At 33.0% G+C, this 20745-nt stretch overlaps 1 protein-coding gene across 3 annotated transcripts in view; it reads right to left on the bottom strand.

The window, feature by feature from the left end:
- The window catches only part of LanB1 (laminin subunit beta-1), a 38458-nt gene extending 25456 nt beyond the window's left edge, over positions 1-13002 (bottom strand). Inside the window, exons 1-11 of one of the 3 annotated variants that reach the window (XM_074143424.1) lie at positions 12806-13002; positions 10441-10518; positions 9322-9366; positions 8969-9090; positions 8743-8867; positions 7713-7881; positions 7508-7630; positions 7262-7423; positions 4321-4391; positions 318-481; positions 31-219 (exon numbers count right to left, since the gene is read on the bottom strand). In XM_074143424.1, the coding sequence (XP_073999525.1) occupies positions 31-219; positions 318-481; positions 4321-4391; positions 7262-7423; positions 7508-7630; positions 7713-7881; positions 8743-8867; positions 8969-9090; positions 9322-9366; positions 10441-10483 (1213 nt within the window). In that variant the 5' untranslated portion in view covers positions 10484-10518; positions 12806-13002. Of the gene's footprint in view, positions 1-30; positions 220-317; positions 482-4320; positions 4395-4984; positions 4989-7261; positions 7424-7507; positions 7631-7712; positions 7882-8742; positions 8868-8968; positions 9091-9321; positions 9367-10440; positions 10519-12805 lie in introns of those variants that run through there. The other 2 variants (XM_074143425.1, XM_074143426.1) reach the window with 2 other exon arrangements.
- Positions 13003-20745: the final 7743 nt, after the last annotated feature.

Genomic DNA, 20745 nt, shown 5'->3' with positions numbered 1-20745 from the left:
TAAAACAGAATTTAATTAGAAAAAACTAACGTAAACAGGTATAAGGATCGGATATGTCTCTTCCTGGATCATGGTAAAAGAGAGGTTTGCACTGTTCGCACGTATTTCCAGCAGTATTATGCTGACAGTCAATACATACGCTTCCAGAAATGTGTCCACTCTCCTGATAAACTTCCTTAGAGAAATTACAACGTTCAGCGTGATTGTTGCAATTGCATTCTTTAAAACAAAGAAAAAAAGAAAACCAACAGAGTAAGGATGGAAATCTCAGAATATCATATAATAACATACATATTTACTTAATCATATATATTTACTCTTGCAAGCATTTAAAAGGCGTCCTATAGCAGGTTTCCAGGGAAGATCATTGTGAGTATCTTTACAGAATTGACAGTTCAATCCAGTTGTATTATGTCTGCAATCGCATCGACCGTGCACCATATCTGTCACATGTCGAATAGAATCATCCAGCGGGACACACCTGCGATGCAGATTATAAACATGTACATCTAGTTTAAATTTCAGCTGTATCATCCCGCAATAACGTACAAAATTAAACTATTAAATGAATAATTTAATCTGGGTCACCAATTTTAATTGCAAATAAAAACCTAGTTTTTTAATTAAAATTAATTTTAAAATTCGGAAGGGGAGTGAATGTGGTAGGACATAGAATATGTGAGCATTATTATAATAGGTCTACCGGAAAGTTCTGTCCGTTTCTGTCACAAGTTTCGGCGCGTAAGCTCATGTTTATCTGGCGCAAACTGCTCTCTATTTTTATCACTTAATGTAAACATACTGACGCAGCAAATTAACTAAAACAAAGTTGATTCACGTTAGTCTTATGTGCGAAGCGATACTGTACCCATGGCTACTGAGAAACTTCATTTACGCCACTGTATTTTATACGAATTTCAACAAGGAAGAAATGCTACAGAAGCATGTAGAAATTTATTGCAAGTGTTTGGTGAAGGTACAGCTTCTGTTAGGACATGCAGCAGATGGTACGAAAAATTCGAAACAGGTGATTTCGACCTTTCTGATAAGCCACGTTCTGGGCGACCATCTTTGATCGACGACGATGTTGTTAAGACCATATTGTAGCATGATCCTTTTCTGACAACAGAAAAGCTTAATCGCAGAAAGGCTTAATTCAGCTCAGCAAACTATTTCGGACCATATTCTGAAGATAGGGTTGGTGTGGAAATATTCAAGATGGGTGTCACATGAATTGTCAGAAGAATTTGGATGATCGAGTCGTCATATGCACATCTCTGCTTGCTCGGAACAAAATCGAGCCCTTTTTGAACCGGATGATAACTGGGGATGAAAAGTGGATTACCTACGAAAACATCGTATGGAAAAGGGCATATTGTGAACCCGAAAAACCTAGCTCTTCCACCTCTAAACCAAATTTGACTCTGAATAAGAGAATGTTGTGTATATGGTGGGACATTCGAGGAGCAATACATTATGAGCTCAATTCGGAGAAGTATTGTCAGCAACTGGATAATTTAAAGAAAGTAGTCCAAGAAAAGATGCCGGCGATGTTCAATAGGAAGAACATCATACTGCATCATGATAATGCCAGGCCACATGCTGCTTTGGGGATTCGTCAAAAAAATTGCAGAACTAGGCTGGGAAATTCTGTCGCATCCACCATATTCCCCGGACTTAGCACTCTCCGACTATCACTTGTTTTTGTCCTTACAAAATTTTTTGAAGGGCAAAAAATTTAAAAATGAAGATATCAAACAAGCACTGGTTCAATTTTTCGCATCAAAAAATTAAACATTTTTCAAAAATGGGATATACAAATTGCCCTCACGCTGGCAAGATATCAATTATAATAATAGCAATTATATTATTTAATAAAGTTTATGGACGGTAAGAAAAATTTGAATTTTGTTTTATTGCAAAAACGCCATAACTTTCCGGTAGACCGAATGTATTCGCTATTTTAATAAAAGGGTTTCAATATTTTTTAAAGGCATTTTTGCAGATCATCTCTTTATTTTCAAACGAGCATTTTCCTCCGCGTGTTAAAAAAAAGAAGAAGATTATTCTTATAGGCTATAATAAAGCACATAAAAAAGCTTATGCCTAGATTGATTTTTTTTCTATAGTAAGCTAGTTTACAATGAAAAAATTTATTTATAGAATTCTCGGGGGATAAATATTTACAATGAGCATTCGAAAAACCGGCATTACACTAGAGGTCATTGAAAAAAATTAAACAACTAAACCAATTGGGTTTAAACATTCACTGACAAAAAATAAAGCAAATTCTTTTCTTTAAATATATAGATAGGTGCATCAAAATTTAAAACTTATAAAAGAAAGATCACGCATTAATTTGATCTCATGAATATTTGGTAAGAATACTTCTATATTTTCAACAATGTTTTAACATTAAATTAAAGTTAAGATTTAATTTTAACCAAATCTAATTACTTTTCCAATAAGTTCTACAGGTAAATCAGAGTCTGCTGGTATCTTATAAAAACATCAAGTACATACATTTAATTTCGAGCAAATAGAAAGTATAGGTGTTTTACATTTATAAAATTTTAATACTGAAAAAAGTAATGTAGTGATAAATTTATAATTTAAAGAAGTAGCATATATAATAGTTTAAACAAAACACTGTAACTGTGAGTAAAATGATTAATAATAAACTGCAGCTAAAATATAAACTACGCTAAAATTCCCCACCAAGTAGTGTCACCGTCTTACACCTTTTTAGAGAATACGCATAATAAGCAATAATACTCAAGGGCGCATCACTCAAAAAATGTATTTTGTAAAAGTAAAAAAAAAAAAGAAAAAGAAATTAAAAAAGAAAATAAATAAAAAAAGCAATAGAACGGCGAAAAACAGGTTAAAATTGTTCAGCTTAATAATGACAATGAATAAATTAAAAAAAATGACTGACTATATTTAACGAAGTTATTCCGGTAAAGGTCCAGCCAAGAGAGGTAGGCTAGTTCCTTAGAATAGGAAGTTAGCAGTATAATCAGAACCAGTTCACGGGAGCGTTATATGCCATTAAAGCACAAATTATCCACCAAATATAAAATACAGAGTTTGAGCACGATTGGCACACGACCGAAACTTTAGTAACAAAAATTGTAAAAGAAAAGTATTTTTAGTCTATAGTTTTTATTTATGAAAAAAAAACAAAAAATGAACGTATTTTTAACTGAAGAGGATTCACAGACTAACCCACCAATACGTCTGACGTTTACCAAAATTATTTTATTAATCTTTGAAGTCTAAGGTAATTTTTATGTCCCTCTTAAGGGGACTTCTATGATATATTCCCAATTTTACAACTCAATAGGAAAAACAGCGTGCAGATGCTGGAGTTAAAAAATGTATAAAGTTTATTAAAGAGGCAGGTTCAAGATGAACATCACGTGTCATTTTGATGGAAACTTAAAGGAAGATGTCGCGTCAAATCCAGTGTACACTTGCTGCAGAACTAGTGCTTAAAGACTGTTAGCCGCCATCTTCTTACTACGGGAAAGGTTCGCGCAAAATTATACAATAATGTTCCTTAAATAGTATGATAACAAAAACGAAGCTTTTATCCGAGACTAACTTAAATAGAAGTAAATGACGCCGGCTGCATAGTGAAAGCCGAAGCCCTCTCCCACTAAATAAAGGTAATTTACAAGAAAAAATAGAAATATCACTAATTTTTACTTTCCCTTTTTCATATTATAGGAAAAGGTAAAAAAGAGAAGTAAGATGGTGTCCCATGAACTTACATCTTAACTGGTCGCTAGGAGAACACATACTAGTCAAATTTCTCTAAATATCCATCTGACACATACTTCTAAAAAAGAATTATTAATGACATGTGAAGAGAAATCCATTAACTAGCGAAATCCTGAGACAGTACCTAGATCAAACATCATTTTCAGGTGATGCGAACGGGCAATTTAGAAAAAAGTTGATGCTTCGCGTTTCCAGAAACTGTACGGTGATCAATTCACAACGAATTCGTGACACAAATGTGGCTCCTTACACACCAGTTATACAAATAGTGTACAACTTACAATGGATTACTAAGTTATTCAGGTTTTAAATTTTCTCTTAAATAAATAGCGTATAAGCATCAATTAAGTTAAAAAGTTTTTAGTTAAATTAAGACTATTAATGAAGTTTTTAGAAAGAAACGTTGATTTATATCTCAGATTTATACTGTACCGTCCACCTTTGATACACCCTGACTTTAAACCAGCTCCAGTACTTGTGTGCTTTAGGACATAACTATAAAGACTCTACACTATGCACTGACAAATTATATACCTATCTGCATGACCATTACACCAGCATGCTCCTCGTACATTCATCTCGTATACAGCATAATAGTATTTTTCCTGGAAACAATCATTAAGAAGATAAAAAGATGCCAAAAATTAATGTATGTGAAGGAGATTTTGGGAAGCTTAAACGTATTTGCACTACTCGTTGTGTACAGAATATTGCAACTTAATAATTCAATTTCCAAATGCCGAGGATTTGTAATAATTAAAGTAGGGTTCATTAATTATTATGAATATACTTCAGCTACTTATTCCAACCAACGGCACCTCCCGTGGTGCCCGTGGACAACTGCACTTGGGGGATAGAACAGAGACGCTATGAGGAAGTGGTACGATGAAACTTGTCCCTTAGTCGAGATTGGGTAATCCTCAATCACATACCTCTTGTCGCAAACAATTGGTATGCCACAAGGATGACTATTGAGAATGGAGCTTTAGATCCGTAAACTCAGAATAAGAAGTCTTTCCAGTCCATTGCGGGTTAGGGAGGGCATTTCACTTCCACAGAGTCCCTTCTTAGTTAATGGGTAGTGATGAAGATTTGCCCTCACTTGGTCGAGAGATGTGTGGGCTTAATCCCAAGATTTTCCTAAGGAGCCTGGGTGGTTACCAGGTTTGAAAGGTGTGTATACCCTCAGAATCTCCTAAATTTCTTCTGTGGAGTCCTATCTTTGGAATATCTGGGGATGAAAAAACAGGGATAGTTGCATGGAATACAAGGGAATGATTAAATCTAATTACTGGCTCCCCTCACTTCCTAAAACTTCCTTTGCGAACCTAGTTCCCTTATCCATCCTACCACAATTAGAGAGTGATGGATCGTATGGAGCCAGGGCGACACCATGGAGAGGTCCTTAACTGCTGACTCCCCTTTCAATCAGGGCTTTCTGGTGAACCTAGGTAGTCACTAGAAAATGAAAGAGAATATAAACCCTTAGGGGAGCTTTATTCAGCGAAATATTTAGGAGGGAAAAGTAGGGGAAGATTTGGTTCTATTGAGTAGTTATCCCCACCTTCTCGGTCTGTCTCTTCTTAAAACTTTCTTTGAGAACCAGGGTTAATTGTCTCATCAACTGGGATAATGAATAGTGTGACTGTTCCTTCTGGCACCAGTGCTAAATTAAGGCGTCAGTACAGCCCGTCACTTAAAATAGAAAAAAAAAGGTCCTGCCATAAATACTGTTTTAAAGTTAAATGAATGAAAGCAAAGGTTGGAACACTGTACTAATAATTTAAAGTTCAACTGCTGGTCAGTCTTAATTTTTTACTCATGTCACTAACATGGTGTAGGCTGAAAAGAAGCTTTATATGTATAACAGCCCTTCACAGGATGTTCAAATCAGCTTCCCAGGTTTTTTTGAAATATTTCACCCTTAGGATATATGCCATGTATGTTTTTTATTGTACCATTAAAAAAATCCAGCATGATCCGTCTTTCATTTCCGTTCTCGTTCAATTTATTTCCCCTTAAAGGAAATAGCTGTTAATATCCTGTTTCGTAAGTTAAGCAACTTCTAGATGTATGTCGAAAGTGTCCTACGCACAACGCTTATCCGAAGGTCAGATACATTTGCTACAACGTAAATAAGTGTGGACTGATTGATCTAAAGTTCTGTTGAAGCGCTATGCACACATCTTCCTAGCCAAATTTGGTTTACTTACGATAAATTTATCTTTAGAAGCAAATCTGATGTTAATACTGTCACGATTTCCTCCTAATAAATACTAAATGAATATAATTATAATAACCAAATTGTTTATAAATACATAATTTCAAGATCCAAAACTGTTACCATAGCTCCAAAAACTTCTAATATCACTGGTTTAGGAAAATAGTTTCAAATAAAATTATATGTTGAAGAATAAGTAGTTAGCATATCTAACTTGATGAAAATTTTTGAATTCATGATTGGATCCGCAACACTAGAAAATATCAATGATTTTATCTTCATAATAATAATTGAAAAAAATAAGATGAGGAAATCTGTGATATTTAAGTTGTACTCCCAGAAAATCTATTCTCTTTTAATTTGGAATTCTAGTAATGTTACGTGCGTTTTTTTTTTATATTAATTATGCTGTGAAACCGTAAATTATATTAAATTCCAGTTTAGAAATGCCAAAGTTTCCTATGTAGAGAACCCTCCCCCCCCAAAAAAAAACAATTTTCCTGGGAAAATGCTTGAATTAAAGATGCTTTTTAAAATAATTTCTTCTTACATGAAGGCCTTAAGAGAGAGAGCGAATGAGTGTGTGAAAGAGAGAGAGACCTTGTTCTAAAACTTTTTCTTTAGGGATCTTAAAACGTTAATTCCCGTGAAAACTTCGTGAGAAAAAGAGTAAAAATTTAACCTTTAATAATAAACGATACTTTAAATTTTTTAAAAAAATTGTACATGAAGATGTTACTTTCGTTTCCAAATTCAAGTTTTGTTTTATTTCAAATTTGACAGTAAAAAGTAATTGCCTATTTTTTTTCAGGCGGGCTTTACGTCAAACTACCAATCAGGTGTCGTGGACGGAAGCGACTAGCAAACATACTTTACTGTAAATTTCTTTTATTAACCTTTAAATAAAATCCAAGGCCTAAGACCGGGAATCGAACCCAGTACCACAATCCATATTAGCTTTGCAGGCCTCGCCTCTTAACCGCTCGGCTACCGTGGCGCCTAACTTGATAGTTTATCTCCTATTTTTAATGAACAGTATTTATAACTGGACCTAAATAATATTGAAAAAAATATGTCTACACCAACAAAATCATCACAAATACATCTACTACTACGCGAAAATACTAATTATCATGCCTTAAAAACAGATATTTAAATTTGCATTACACATGCGATCGGAGCGCTATCACATGAAATAAATAATAAGAGTTAAATAAATAGTTCTCAAATTGCGGAAAATATAATAAATTTTACCTGAATTTCTTCTCTTTTATCTAATAAATCGTCTCCCAGAGTGTGCAATTTTGTAAAATTAATTCTTAAGTTTGTCATTTTCATTAGATTTCGAAGGTCTTCAGGAACTAATTCACTACTTGGCTGAGTTTGATTTTTTGGGGTTATTATACGCAATATTACCTTTAATAAAAAAGAAATGCGGTGAAACTCTTTTTTCTTTTATTATGGCAAAAGGATTTTACGAAAATATGTGAATATTCAAACCTCGCCGCCAGTAACTGGGAAAACTTGCGAATAAGTTGATTCACAAAATAAATCTGTTAGGTTGTTTGAGGTAGGAACATTGGGAAATGAAGCGGCACAATTTTCTGCGAAATATCTGTAGGTCTGAAAACAAGCAAATAAATAGTTAAAAAAAGTTTTCGGGCAACATGAAATAAAGTTAATTTTGTTGGAGGTTCTTTCTTACACTCCAAGTCTTCCCAAAGTCGAAAGATCTTTCAACAAGCATAGCTGCCGGGCGGAATGTTCTGAATTTCATAATTAGATGAGTAAAATGGAATTCAGTTTCTAAATTAAGTGCAATGCTCACATCTTCTTTTCCATTCTCAGACTGCCACCATGAATGCACTATTGACCTAAAAGAACTATGATTTCAATACTGCGTGAATAAATTGCATACAAGGTTTCATAGATTTTAATGAGGTTTTTAAAATAAGTTTTAAGGGAATTTAAAACTTTTAAGAAAATTATGAACTTGATATCTCATCCCAATTCGTATAATGCTTATAATAACGGTATTATCCTATAAAGTATTAGAGATTTAAACACTGTAGAGTATTTCTATCATTTCATGCCCCCTTTCATTATTAAATTCAATTTTTAAATTGTCCTTTTTTTTGTTTTGTTTTAACCATGACAGTGTCTTCCGTTATATTAGTAAGTATACGACACTGGACTGACAAGAGTCCAAGAACAGACAAGACAGACGACACACCAACCCTTTAATGATGTAAAATATTAAATTGTAAATTAGCCCTGGAGATGACCTAGTCCCTAGGTCGAAAGTTCGGCATAATAAAAACATATCATGACTGAAACTGGCAGTTATTTTTCATCCTATTGAAACTATGAATCATCACCAAAAATAATGAACAGTAATTTGATACGGATGATTTAAAATAAATGAACCGTGAGTAAGAAAATTCTCCAAAATTTCGAGTTCGAAAAATATTAGTCCACAGGAGATGCGCCTGTATAAAACACCTTTTCCGAGCTATAATTTGTCTAGGGTAATCCAAGAGGTTTCAATAGAACTTTGACAGAACGTATAAAAAACCACTTTAGTTTGAAATATTGATTTTAGGTGGATTCTGAGGAGCAATGACGTCAAACTTCCAAGTTAGAGATGTGATGTATGTTCAGACTAGATTTTTAAACTGACCACTTTCCTTTTTTATAAGAATGAGCCCCATTTAAAGCCATTAGCAAAAACTAACCCTAAAAGGTCCCTATGAATAACGTTCTCTATCCTGTGCGAAAGTGATACATCAGCTCCAGGTCGGGAGTCACAGGAAAAGCATTTCTTCTTTTCTTCCAGATGAGATACTATGCAGTATTGTTGCTATCAAATCAAACAAAATTTTTATCGTTTAACAAAATTGAAGGTTATACGCAGTTTCTGAAGCTAATTAAAATTGAATTCAAAGAAAGATAGTCAGAAACCTTTTCGTAAAGCCCACAAGTTGAAGATGCAGTTAGACGATTTGCTCGCCCAATTAGAAGATTGCCCGTGATCGGGGGGTGACATGCTGCTTCTGAACAAGAAGGTTTTCGAAAACCGATATCTAAAAAAAAATATACATATAAATATGAAATATATATATTTCAACTGTGCTTTATTATAACGTTATTATTAAACTCCTAAATGAGAATGAGGCGCTTCTAACATATTTTAAATGAACATTGTACCAATGAAGTTATTAGTGTGGTCAATTAAAAGTTATTGATACTTGTGATTTCTGCAGATAATTTCAGCTTTAAAAAAAAAAGCTTATTGATATAAAAATATTACTTACATCTACTGTGTTCACTGTTGACGACGCTTATACCCTGAATGTAACCTAGAAAAAAATTACAAATTATTGACGCAAAGAATTACTACTACGAGCTGTGGCTATTAAATAACGAGACTGATGCTGCTACAGAAGAACTATGCATGCGCCAAATCCTAACGACCGACAGCTGTGCAGCGTAAAGCCTTCTCTTTCGATTGCAGCGTCTCACGTGCTTGTAGAGAAATCTGTCTGACCGGAACCGTCGTTTGTGTAAGAGGTGTTAATTTCGTTTTGCCGAAAACATGATAATAATAATAATAATGTTGTAGAGCAACGAATTGTCGTGAAATTTCATATGAAACTTGGTAAAACCGCTACTGAAACTTATCTTTTATTAAAAGAAGTTTATGGCGATGAATGTTAATCACATGCACGAGTTTTTGAGTGGTTCAAGCGTTTCCAAGATGGCCAAAAAGACGTAGGGGGATGATGACCGCCTAGGTCGCCCTTCCACGTCCAAAACGGATGAAAATATCGATTATAATTAATCAACATTACTACCGTGAGGTGCTTGCTCAACTCCGTGAAAGAATAAGGAAAAAACGACCCGATTGGTGGAAGAACAAGTCATGGGTTCTCCATCAAGACAACGCGCCGGCTCACACTGCATTGTCTGTCAAGACGTTTCTAGCCAAGTACAACATCCCAGTTTTTGGCCATCCGCCTTATTCGCCTGACCTGGCCCCACGTGACTTTTATCTGTTCCCCAAAGTCAAATCTGCATTAAAAGGAACACGATTTCGGTCCGTTGAAACTGTGAAAGAAAAAGCGGCACGCGTCATGCAGGAGCTCAAAGAAGACTTCCAGCACTGTTTTGTACAATGGTAAATTCGCATAGAGCGTTGTAGGGTTAGGGGAGGGGTGTATATTGAAGGTGATAATAACTAAATATGTATAAATTTAAAATAAAATGTTTTACAGCAATAGTCTCTTTATTTAATAGCCACACCTCGTATGCTATGAAGCTTTAGTAATCAAATTGGAAATAAAATATAATTGTAATTTATTAAATCGAACTGATTAGCGCCAACAATGAATATATACAGATTCATTTATTAACAGCTGATGTTTGACACTTACAAATAATAAAAAAGCATATTCTTAGTAGAGACTTCCAATCCATTGCAACTACATTGGCATTAAAAGCAGAAAACAAATCTGTAAAGAAATTCGTTATTAACAAAAAAAAAAAAAAAAAAGAAAAGTAGAACGCATATAAGGCTAAAATTAATATTATCCAGTGCCATTCAAATACTCTTAATTAAAATGGCTGCTCCCTTGCTTACCAAATTATATCATTTATCCGGCAAACCTCAGTGGTTCCGTTATTTCATTTTTGAATTTGATCTTTAGTTATACTAATTGTAATTAATATTCATCACTTGATATTATAATTATATAATTTACTCGCTACAAAATAAATTAATACAAGGAACACCAAAAGTTGTTTTCTGTAAGAAATATTTTTAATTAGACTTGCAGAACATCTGTCCTTCATTACTACAAGCCGTTTCCTTTGCCTAAAACAACCAAAATTTTCTAAACGTTACATTGAACTTTGTACCTGAAGTATGGGCCACACTATAAAAGGTGAAATACATTAATAAAATGTAGATAAGTAAAAACAGATAAAAAGGGCCGATTCAGGCAGAAGGAGAGTAACGAAGAAGTTCAAGGTAACTTCGATATGCATCAAATGCTGTATATTTACAAATTAAATAGGGGCCAGCTCTCTAAGAGCTTTATACATATTTTAAATGGAGATTCGACGAATGGAGTTTAAACGAATCGTTTGGAGAAAATAATGAAGCTGGTTTGAGTTCATAGATATCTGCTGGAGATGCTAAACTTTTCATTTGGCATCCAACTTCACGACTTAGACGTTTAAATTAGAAAAAGTAACTGTTTTCTAACGTATTGTACCTTTCAAAACAAAAAGTGCATAAATCTTTGAAGCAGTATTACTAAACCTTGTCAGTTATAATGATATATAAATAAAACAGAATTTTGATAAAAATATCTTTAAAAAGATAAAACTTTTTTGCACACAGGTATTTTAAAATTGTAATAGCCACTTAAAAAATATATAATTATTACTATAAATAAGAGAGTTAATTTTGAAGTAAATATGTTTGGATAGAAAATATGAGCGAATGAAACGATTACATGAACGATGTCTAAGATAAGTGATAGCCTCATTTAGGAAATGAACATAGATTTCAGAATGAATTGTACGATAAGCCCTAACAATAATCTGAGATGATAGAACCTTTTTTTGTTTTCACATCTTTTGCCCTCAATAATTATTTTATAAGTACTTATAACTCACAAAGTAAGGCAACAAAAGATAATACTGTAAGGTACATTAGCAACAAATAGAAAGCATTTTAAGTAACACCGGTCTGGTAGAATTTCATATAATTAAAAAAAAAATCAAGAAGTAGATATTTTTCAAAACAGTCTCTTATAATCGCCAGTGAACTGTGGTTTACTTATCAATTTTTCAAGGCAAAGCATAAAAATGTTGACCTCTTCTGTAAGAATTCTCAATAGATAATATAGAATCCGCAAAAACCAAAATTAAAATAAAAAAATTTATCTTGTTCTTTTGCGTGAAGTAAAGAATCCTTTCTATCTAATATATTTCTTTTTCACATAAGCTTAGTGTTACAGTTTCTCTTTAAATATATATATAAACCTAGTGTGAGAATATATATATTTTTTTATTTAATTTATACTAATTGAAAGCCTTGTTATATTCTTTAGAAATGTTGAAATTTAGTTTTTTGCGATGATTTTATCACATGTTTTATTAGTGTTGTACAGTGAATATAGAACACTCCGGTAGTCCGAATCGTCTCAAAAACTAGTATTGAAAACAAGAAAATTTTCAACTACAAAATTCTGGGAATTTGAGCCTTAAAAAATGGTTTTATTCAATGTACGAACAACTTTAACTGTACACCGTTAAACTATGTTCGGTTATCAATTTTTTTTGTTAGCAAATATTGAAAATTTGCCCTTATGGCACTAGATCTTCGCATTCCTCTCACTTTCGAAATTCAAAGTTGTTTTTGGGAACTATTACCAGTTTAACGCATACTTTCGCTAAACATTTATCAAAATGTAAACAAACTAAACAAGTATTAGAATTTTTCATGACTTTATAATAAAACGCCACGACGATTAAATTCCGCTTTTTCGTACGAATTTTAATTCTGTTTGACAAATTTCTTGTAACAGTAATAAAAAATTAAATGTACTTTAACTATGACTTTGATCATTTATTATTTACTGCTAAAAGGTGAGAATAGCATTCTAATTACCTTAAGGTTTATGCAGTTCTAATAATATTTTAAGGGCTACTCTTACAGCAATATAGTAATCGACTTTACACCCTTGTATTGTAAAATATGGGATCGTACAATGATATGTTTATAAATACCTGCTTTCCCGAATATTTCCTCAGCGTCTAATTGTATAATATAACTGTATGCTACCCGGATAAATTAAACATAAGATCTATTTAAACACTACGAAGATTTAAAATGCATGCAGGAGAGAGGAACTGAGGTTAGTGTAGCAGCACGCTACTGAGAACCATCAAGCCTGTTGCTGAGCACTGTACACAACACTACACTACACTAACAATGTAATTCTACAGTCAACAATACAAATGTACCACCAAACATCTACCACTAGCTGGTAACTTGTCCCTAGTTTTAGCGATCTAACCAATACTAGCTTGGTTATCTATGTTTCGGAAAAGGTTAAATAACCGCGTTTTTTAGGGTAATTGTGTTAGTACTTAGTACACATACATATATGACGAAGGAATGGTAGGGATGAACCTGGTAATAGAAAATTTATCAAATCAGGCTATGGTAACGGAGAATGGTGCTAAGTTTGAAATTTGCGGCAACAAAGTAACCAAGCTACTTATTTATTTAAGCGATTAGAATATTTTCACAACATAAATTTTGAAATTAATTTTTCAACATTTATTAGTGAATTTTTGTTTTACAATGTAAATTGAATTAACCTGTGAAACAATACTTTCTCTTGCTGCAAACCTTCTAGTAAAGTTTTCTTTGGATTTTCTGTAAACTCAAAATTTTAACATATTTAATTTACAGTTCAATTATGTTCATAGGTGGAAAATATTTTGCAGCCCAATCAACTTAAGTAAGCGTCCATAGCCTTTGTTGATTCTTTTTTCTTATGGCGCGTCAACATATGAGGTAATTCGCGCCCGGAGCTTTTTTCAGTACACTGCCGGCCTCTGGACAATGTTCTCTCGATGCAGACGACACTGTCCATCATCGGGCAGAGAGCTGTAAGAAGCTTTAAAAAGAGAAAAACAAAGCCAGCAGCTGGATTCGAACCCAGGATTTCCTTGTTGGAATCCAGTTTACGCTAACTACTGTGCTAATCCCTTCTCTGCCTTCAGTGATGTTTGTAGTTTCTTTTTCCGGAAATTCTAAATCCTGCAACTGCGGACACATGAGCAAATTCAAAATCTTCGGCAAAGAACATCTCCAGATACAGCATGATACATGTTAGTCAACATAGGATAGATTCAATTCCCCTCTGCTGTTAAGGGCCTGTCAATAATCATACCCAGTGAGGAGTCAAAGGCTAGCAACCCCATTTTCCTATGCAGGTTTAGAGGAATTCGAAGAGTCTGATTCAGGCGGGAGGAAGTCACCTAAATGGGATCAATCAGAATCAGCCAGCTCAATGTATACATTTTTAATCTCTATACAGGGTGTTCAGCATAAGACTACGGTAACTTCGGGAGGCGTTTCTGGGCATCATTTGCAACAAAAAAATTCATATAAACTATGGCTCGATTCGGCTCCGTTTTATAGATATTTTTAATTTTATGTTTTTTCAAGGTGTTACTACTTTTTAGCAAAACGTTGTCCATATTTCTCAAACTATTAAAGCTACAGCTATTTTAATAAGCTCATTAGAAAGAAGGTTAAATTTCCTTTTAAATAAGCTAATTTGTATTCCAAAATAATAATATAAAGTATTTCAAATTGTGGCCCAAACATAAGAAATAGCAAGTTTCTAATTTTTTCCAAAAACTTTCGACTTTATTTTCTCAAAAACATTTTATATGAAAAAACCGTGCACTATTCAGGAAAAACATCTACATACGATCACCTTTCGAACGGTATACAATAATTGGGATTATGTTAAAAATTGATGCAGTAATCTGGGATTATTAGCAAAAAAGTAGGCCTCAAAACAGCGTCGGCATGAAAGGAATTCACCTACCATAAGAATATAACTGATCAGAATCATCAAATCCAGTACGATTTTTTGCAAACGTGTAATTTAATAATTAATTTATTTAAGAACTATATTCAAAAATATAGTTATAGCTTTCCATAGCGAAACTTATGTTTGAATTTAAGGGGAATTAAACGCTTCAAATTGTATTGAGAGAATGTCTGTGTGCGTTCACGCCAGATTTTTAGCAAAAAATGTAAACGATCAATAATTCAATTAATCAATGTGTCAATCAAGCGGAAAATCGCTTGTTTAGAAGAAAATCTGAACGTTACATTCATGGAATTGATTTTTTCCACAAGATTTTCTATAAAATTAATCGAGATCATTCAAAGAATCAAAAAATTACACCGTTTAAATAGGATTTAATACAACTTTTGATATATGTAGTATGTTTCTTAGAAACATAATGAACATTTATCTGAGGAAGGGAAAAAGGATAAGTATTTTTATTAATGGTAGTCAGCAGAGTAGATAAGAGCGATGATTGATAAGTATGATGAATATATATATAAAAAAAAATGAGCGTGGGATCTCATGTGCGGAGGGTGTGGCTACTGCTAGGCTGCTATCTAGTGATCGACCTTCCAACAAATGTCTCATGTAAAACACTACGCTAATTTTCATCCTTATTAATAAAACCTGCTGTAAGAGAAGTGTAAATTTATCATCTCATTTTCATAAAAGTTGAATTTATTAATTTGTTAGTTAGCATTAAGTTCCATTAATCAGAAGGTACCTTTTATGTTGAAAAAGCCTCCATATTTCTGCTATTTAGAAATACTTGCTAATTTTTTAATTTTACAAAAAAAGTTTCAAACAAAATAATACAATGATATGATTAATAAAGTTATTTATTTATACATTTTATTATACAAATGGAATATATAAGTAAATGTTAGATAAATAAATAAAAGATCTATTATTGGTGGAGTAAAATCCGAGCTTTTGTTTCTATTGGTTGCATTCCGTGTTAATATTCAAATGAGTTTCTCCCACTACTATTCTCTAGATTCTAATTCACAAATTTTCTGGAATTTCGAACATTATACTTACATTTAATTGTTACCAACATTATTTCTATTGTAAAGACTACACATTGCACTGAAATGTAACTTTACAAGAAAGCCTACACCAACCCCTTCCCAGAAAGTTTCCTAAAATAAATTTTTCTAGGAAAATGTTAAATAAATTTATACACACTTTCGAGTTATACAGAAAAAACATTGGAGGTAATTTCGAAAAAAAATCTAAACAATGTGAACAACCCGTCGACACTGTTTTGTGGAAGCAGATGAAACGGTTAATTATCCAACAGAATTTATTCTCTCTACCATCAATGCCACCGCACGTACAGCAATTGAAAAACGGTGTACCAATTATCATGTTGTGAAATATCAATTAGCCAAAGCTTTGCAACGGCATGTGGCTTTCAGTAAAAAAAAATTGATGAACAACGTCGTAGAAGCAATAATCTTGACAAGACCCTTAAAAGATTTATTTTTTGAAACATTACAATAATTTTGGATGTATATACAAAAAAACACTTGCACATGGACAAGTTGACTCACAAACGTAAAAGAGAAATTAAATACAATCTGTAATTCCAGGCTCTCCTCGTACATTCATACAAATTATCCCAGCCGTAGTCACCATTCAAATTATTAATCACACCTTCATAATATAAATAATTTTCTCCTAGCCATCTGAATCTACATTTCTGGAGTACGGGACACATACCCGGAAAATGGTCTATATTTTCTATTGCACCTGTATTGCAAAGAGTACAAGAGTGTAACTGGTACCAGATCTACTGAAGTTATAATTTGGCTGGAATAACAAAATCTACCTTCAGTTTTTTATATAAACTGTGAAACTGGAATTCATTCAAATCTTTTTTGATTGAAAACCAAATTTATTAGATTTCATCTTACCCAAACACGCTGCGTTTCTGACTACATCAATGAAATAATTCACCGCTTTTTGTGGATCTTCGGATAAATAGTTTATTTCAACCATACTTTCTTTAAACACATTTCGCCCCTATCTGTCCACAAAAATTTTGGTTTTAAAAGTAATATATCATGATTAATTCCTACCATTTTTAATCTCATTGATAATTCTGCTGGCATATGATTGAAATATATCTTATTTAATACTTTAAAGTCTACAACTAACTACAACTAATTCTGCTGGCATATGATTGAAATATATCTTATTTAATACTTTAAAGTCTACAACTAACTACAACTAATTACAACTAATTCTGCTGGCATATGATTGAAATATATCTTATTTAATACTTTAAAGTCTACAACTACTCCAATAATTCCGATTGTACACAACACAGGCCTATCACAGTGCACCCTTGAGCGCCTACAAAGGAGAATTCACCCACGTCATCACCCTTTATACTGCCGTTGAGGAGTTCTGATTATCACACAGCTCAAGTAAGGTTTTACCATTTGTATTTACAATAAAGTCTTTTGATTTTACGCTAAGATTTAATTCAATTTCTGAAGGTAAAGAATCATCCACAATTACTTGGGAATTTCTTATTCTGGCATTCATATCGCATATTAAAACGAATATGTACTGAGAAATTCATTTAATAAATTTTCAACTATTTCAAATTGAGCATTCCAATTATTTATATTATAAACGGAATAAATGTAAAACTGCAAATATGTTGCATTAAAGTGAATTAAATTACTGTCTGCTAGCGTGGTGAATTTAAATAGATCGGAAAACCATTGTTCTGTTTGATACCAAGTAAAGCTCCACCTTTAGCTCGCCCAAAGTTAGATTCTCTTTTTGCATTTTCTCATAATTATTTATATCCTCCGAAAAAACTTTCAAATTTATAGAAATCTATACTTTAAACATGGGTTTCAAATAAAAGAAAAATATCATAATGTTTAATAAAACTAAAAAAGTTTATCTGATCAGTTTTAGAGCTAATACCAACCACACTATAACTTAAAATTAAAATAATTGACATTTCGTGAGAACAGTCCAGTAGTTTTTTTCCTTTCTTCTTTGTTTCATCGCTTTGTACGCTGCCCATGGTGATACTGTTGTATCATGCACTTCAAAATTTCGATGTCATTTCATAATTTGACATCATACCTCTGCCTTCTTCCCAACGAAACTTTTTATTGTTGTAGGTGAAATAATTGTCGCCCTTAATTACTACTTTTGCTTCTGCACAGGTATTTTTTTTTTAAATTTTGCACCTTATTTCCTTTTTATTAACACTAAGCAATAGTCGTGGTGCGACAGAGACAGAGCTATAGTCCTCACTCTTTAGGCAGCACACGATTTGCGTTCGCCACACCGCACTAACACCAACAAACACTGCTCAAGTTATCAACAACTGAAGACAACCTTTGCCCTATAACACAGCCCACAACGTTAATTTGTTTAAATTAAACGTAGTAATTTCTTTAAATTACACGAAAACCGCTTGGTGAAAATTTTCAGAAATTTTTACACTTTCTGAAAATATTATCAACAGTAACTAAACCAAAATTGTTTTAAAAATTCCTACCAAAACCATATAAAATTCACTAAAAAGCAAGAGCACTTATCATACAACTGTTCGCACTGAAAGCTTATAGTCAATATTGCATACCCACAAACATTATAAAATTAAACTTATTAGAGAAGCGCGCTTTCTGTTCTCAATCTTTTCCATTTAACCAGACTGAGCCACAACAACAACGTTTGGCCGGGTACAGCTAGTTTTAAATAAAATCTTAGGAACCGTTTTGGAGAACTCTGAAAAATACGAAAAAGATATCTTAGGTAAAGTGAAAATTAGGGATAGCCGATTTTCTTCTAATTTAGAACTTCAGTCTCACACAATTCTCAATAATACTATATAGGTAGCAAAAAATGCATTAAAAAGTAATAAACTTTAAAGGAAAGCCTAAGCATCATCTATTCCAGAAGTAGCTTTAATCAAATTTTCTTGGAAACATTTAAATTAAAAGTTATAAATCTACATCCGTGCAACCAGTAATACAAAGTTTAAAGAGAATCGCTGGAACGGTTTTTGAGAAAACTTCTAAAAAAAAAATGAAAAATTGATTTAGTAATGTGTTACTACTGGATTATCTGGCGGACTGATTTTGACCAAAACTTTATTATGGCAACCCCTAGTGGTACCTAAGCGAACTACCAAATTTCAACTTTTTGTAATTTTTATTTTTGAGCAACAGAGGATTCACAAACTGGCAGACATTATCGTACTCAGGGGATCTCAAAAACAGATTATTTCCTGTCAAAATCTAATATCTTTCCGATTACAATACTTCCTCGTGCTTAGAGAGTAAGAAAACGTAAAATATAAGTAGTGATTTAACAAAATAAATGAACACTTTTAGATAATAAAGAACAACCATTACTTTATATTTTTACTGCTGGTAAGAGGATTGCAATCGTGTCAAATTTTAGATTTTGGATTTTACCAGAAATACACGTTTTGAACGAAGTCCGAAAAAGTAGTTTTTAGAAAAGGATGTGCATTTATGAGAACAAGAGCTCAAACTATTTTTATATTTATATTATGCTATATTTATGACTGCCAATGTATCACTGATAAATGGGCCAGATTTCCCTTTTCCTATTCTTCTCTAGTGCTATATTATTGTAGTGAATATCAAATTTTACTTTACCATTGTAAAACATGATAACTTCCTACACATAATTCCATACGCAGTAAATATAATGTGAAATATCCAAACTGTTTTTGAGATAAGCGATGACCTTTTCATCTTTCATAACAATTTTTTATATGAATGAATAACGTATCCAATATGGTTTCAGTAGTACTCACATAGTTTGTCAGCTTGTAAAAAAAAACCTTTGGTCGGCATTACATATGTACGTGTGGAGGGTCTAGTGTAGCAAGCGTACCAAACAATCAAAACGGAATACAGTAACTTACAATTTCTTATTTAAGACAATTTCTACTATTAATATACATCCTATAATGTAGTGCCAACGACCCAAATTTTATAGCATACAAAATTCAAAATCTTTTCAACGCATCGTCTTTCTTCAGTAGGACTTTTTTGTCTATAGGCCAATCACAATTATAACATTGCCAATAACAAGAAGTAGTCTATAACATTTTCCAAAAGTATAAGTAGAAATTACATGAACCATCATCTTGTTTTTGTTTCTTTCATAAGGCAGCTCAACGGATATTTTAGGCAGTTTTACCAGGTGAATGATTGAGGCTAACTACTTTTTAGACATTTCACCTTTCAGTAAAAACTTTTTCGTGAACTGTCTGCCATCCCATGTAAGTGTGGATTACTGATGGCAACATCGCTTTCAGGAAGCTCGGCTCTCAATTCTCTGGACTATAGATTTAACTACAAATGGCCTTCAGAGAAAGGCTTTTCGCAGAACATTCCAGTTTGAATATCATAACTGTCTTTTGTGTAGCCAGTAGCAATATCCCACAGGCAATTCTGCCTAAAGAAACTTAAAACTTAGATTAAGGCTTAGATGAACATTTTATTGGGTTTTTCGGAAAATAATGCAGGATTATGGTTCTAAAAGAAAAAAAGAAATATTAATGATTTATAACTGTTTTTATTAATCAAAATAGTCTCCATTACTTTCTATACATTTCTGCCAACGTGTGGGTAACTTTTCCATACCCTCTGTTTAGAATTTGGAATCCTTAGAATTTATAAATTCAGAAAACGCCTTTTCTAATGTTCTTTGGTCAATAAATTTTTTATTTTGTAAATAGCGGTCCAGGTGTCTAAAAAAAATGGAAATCAGTAGGCGAGAGGTCCGATGAATAGGGCGGGTGTGGCAGAGTCTCATAGCCAAGCTCCAACAATTTTCGGGAAGTCAAACGTGGGATATGCAGCCGAACGTTGTCATTGCAACAGAATGGGCCCCTTTCGATTGACTAAAGATGGTTTCATTATTGCCAATTTCTGATGCATTACGTCAATTTGGTTACAACTCGATTCGACATTGATGGTTTCGCCAGGATTCAAGAAGCTGTAATGAATCAGACCAAATGAAGCCCACCAAACAGTAACCATCACCTTTTTT

This window comes from Rhodnius prolixus, unplaced genomic scaffold (genome assembly GCF_049639745.1).
Source record: "Rhodnius prolixus isolate KJV_2025 unplaced genomic scaffold, Rpr scaffold_12, whole genome shotgun sequence".
Lineage (NCBI taxonomy): Eukaryota > Metazoa > Arthropoda > Insecta > Hemiptera > Reduviidae > Rhodnius > Rhodnius prolixus.
This window is presented reverse-complemented; position numbering and strand designations above follow the sequence as displayed.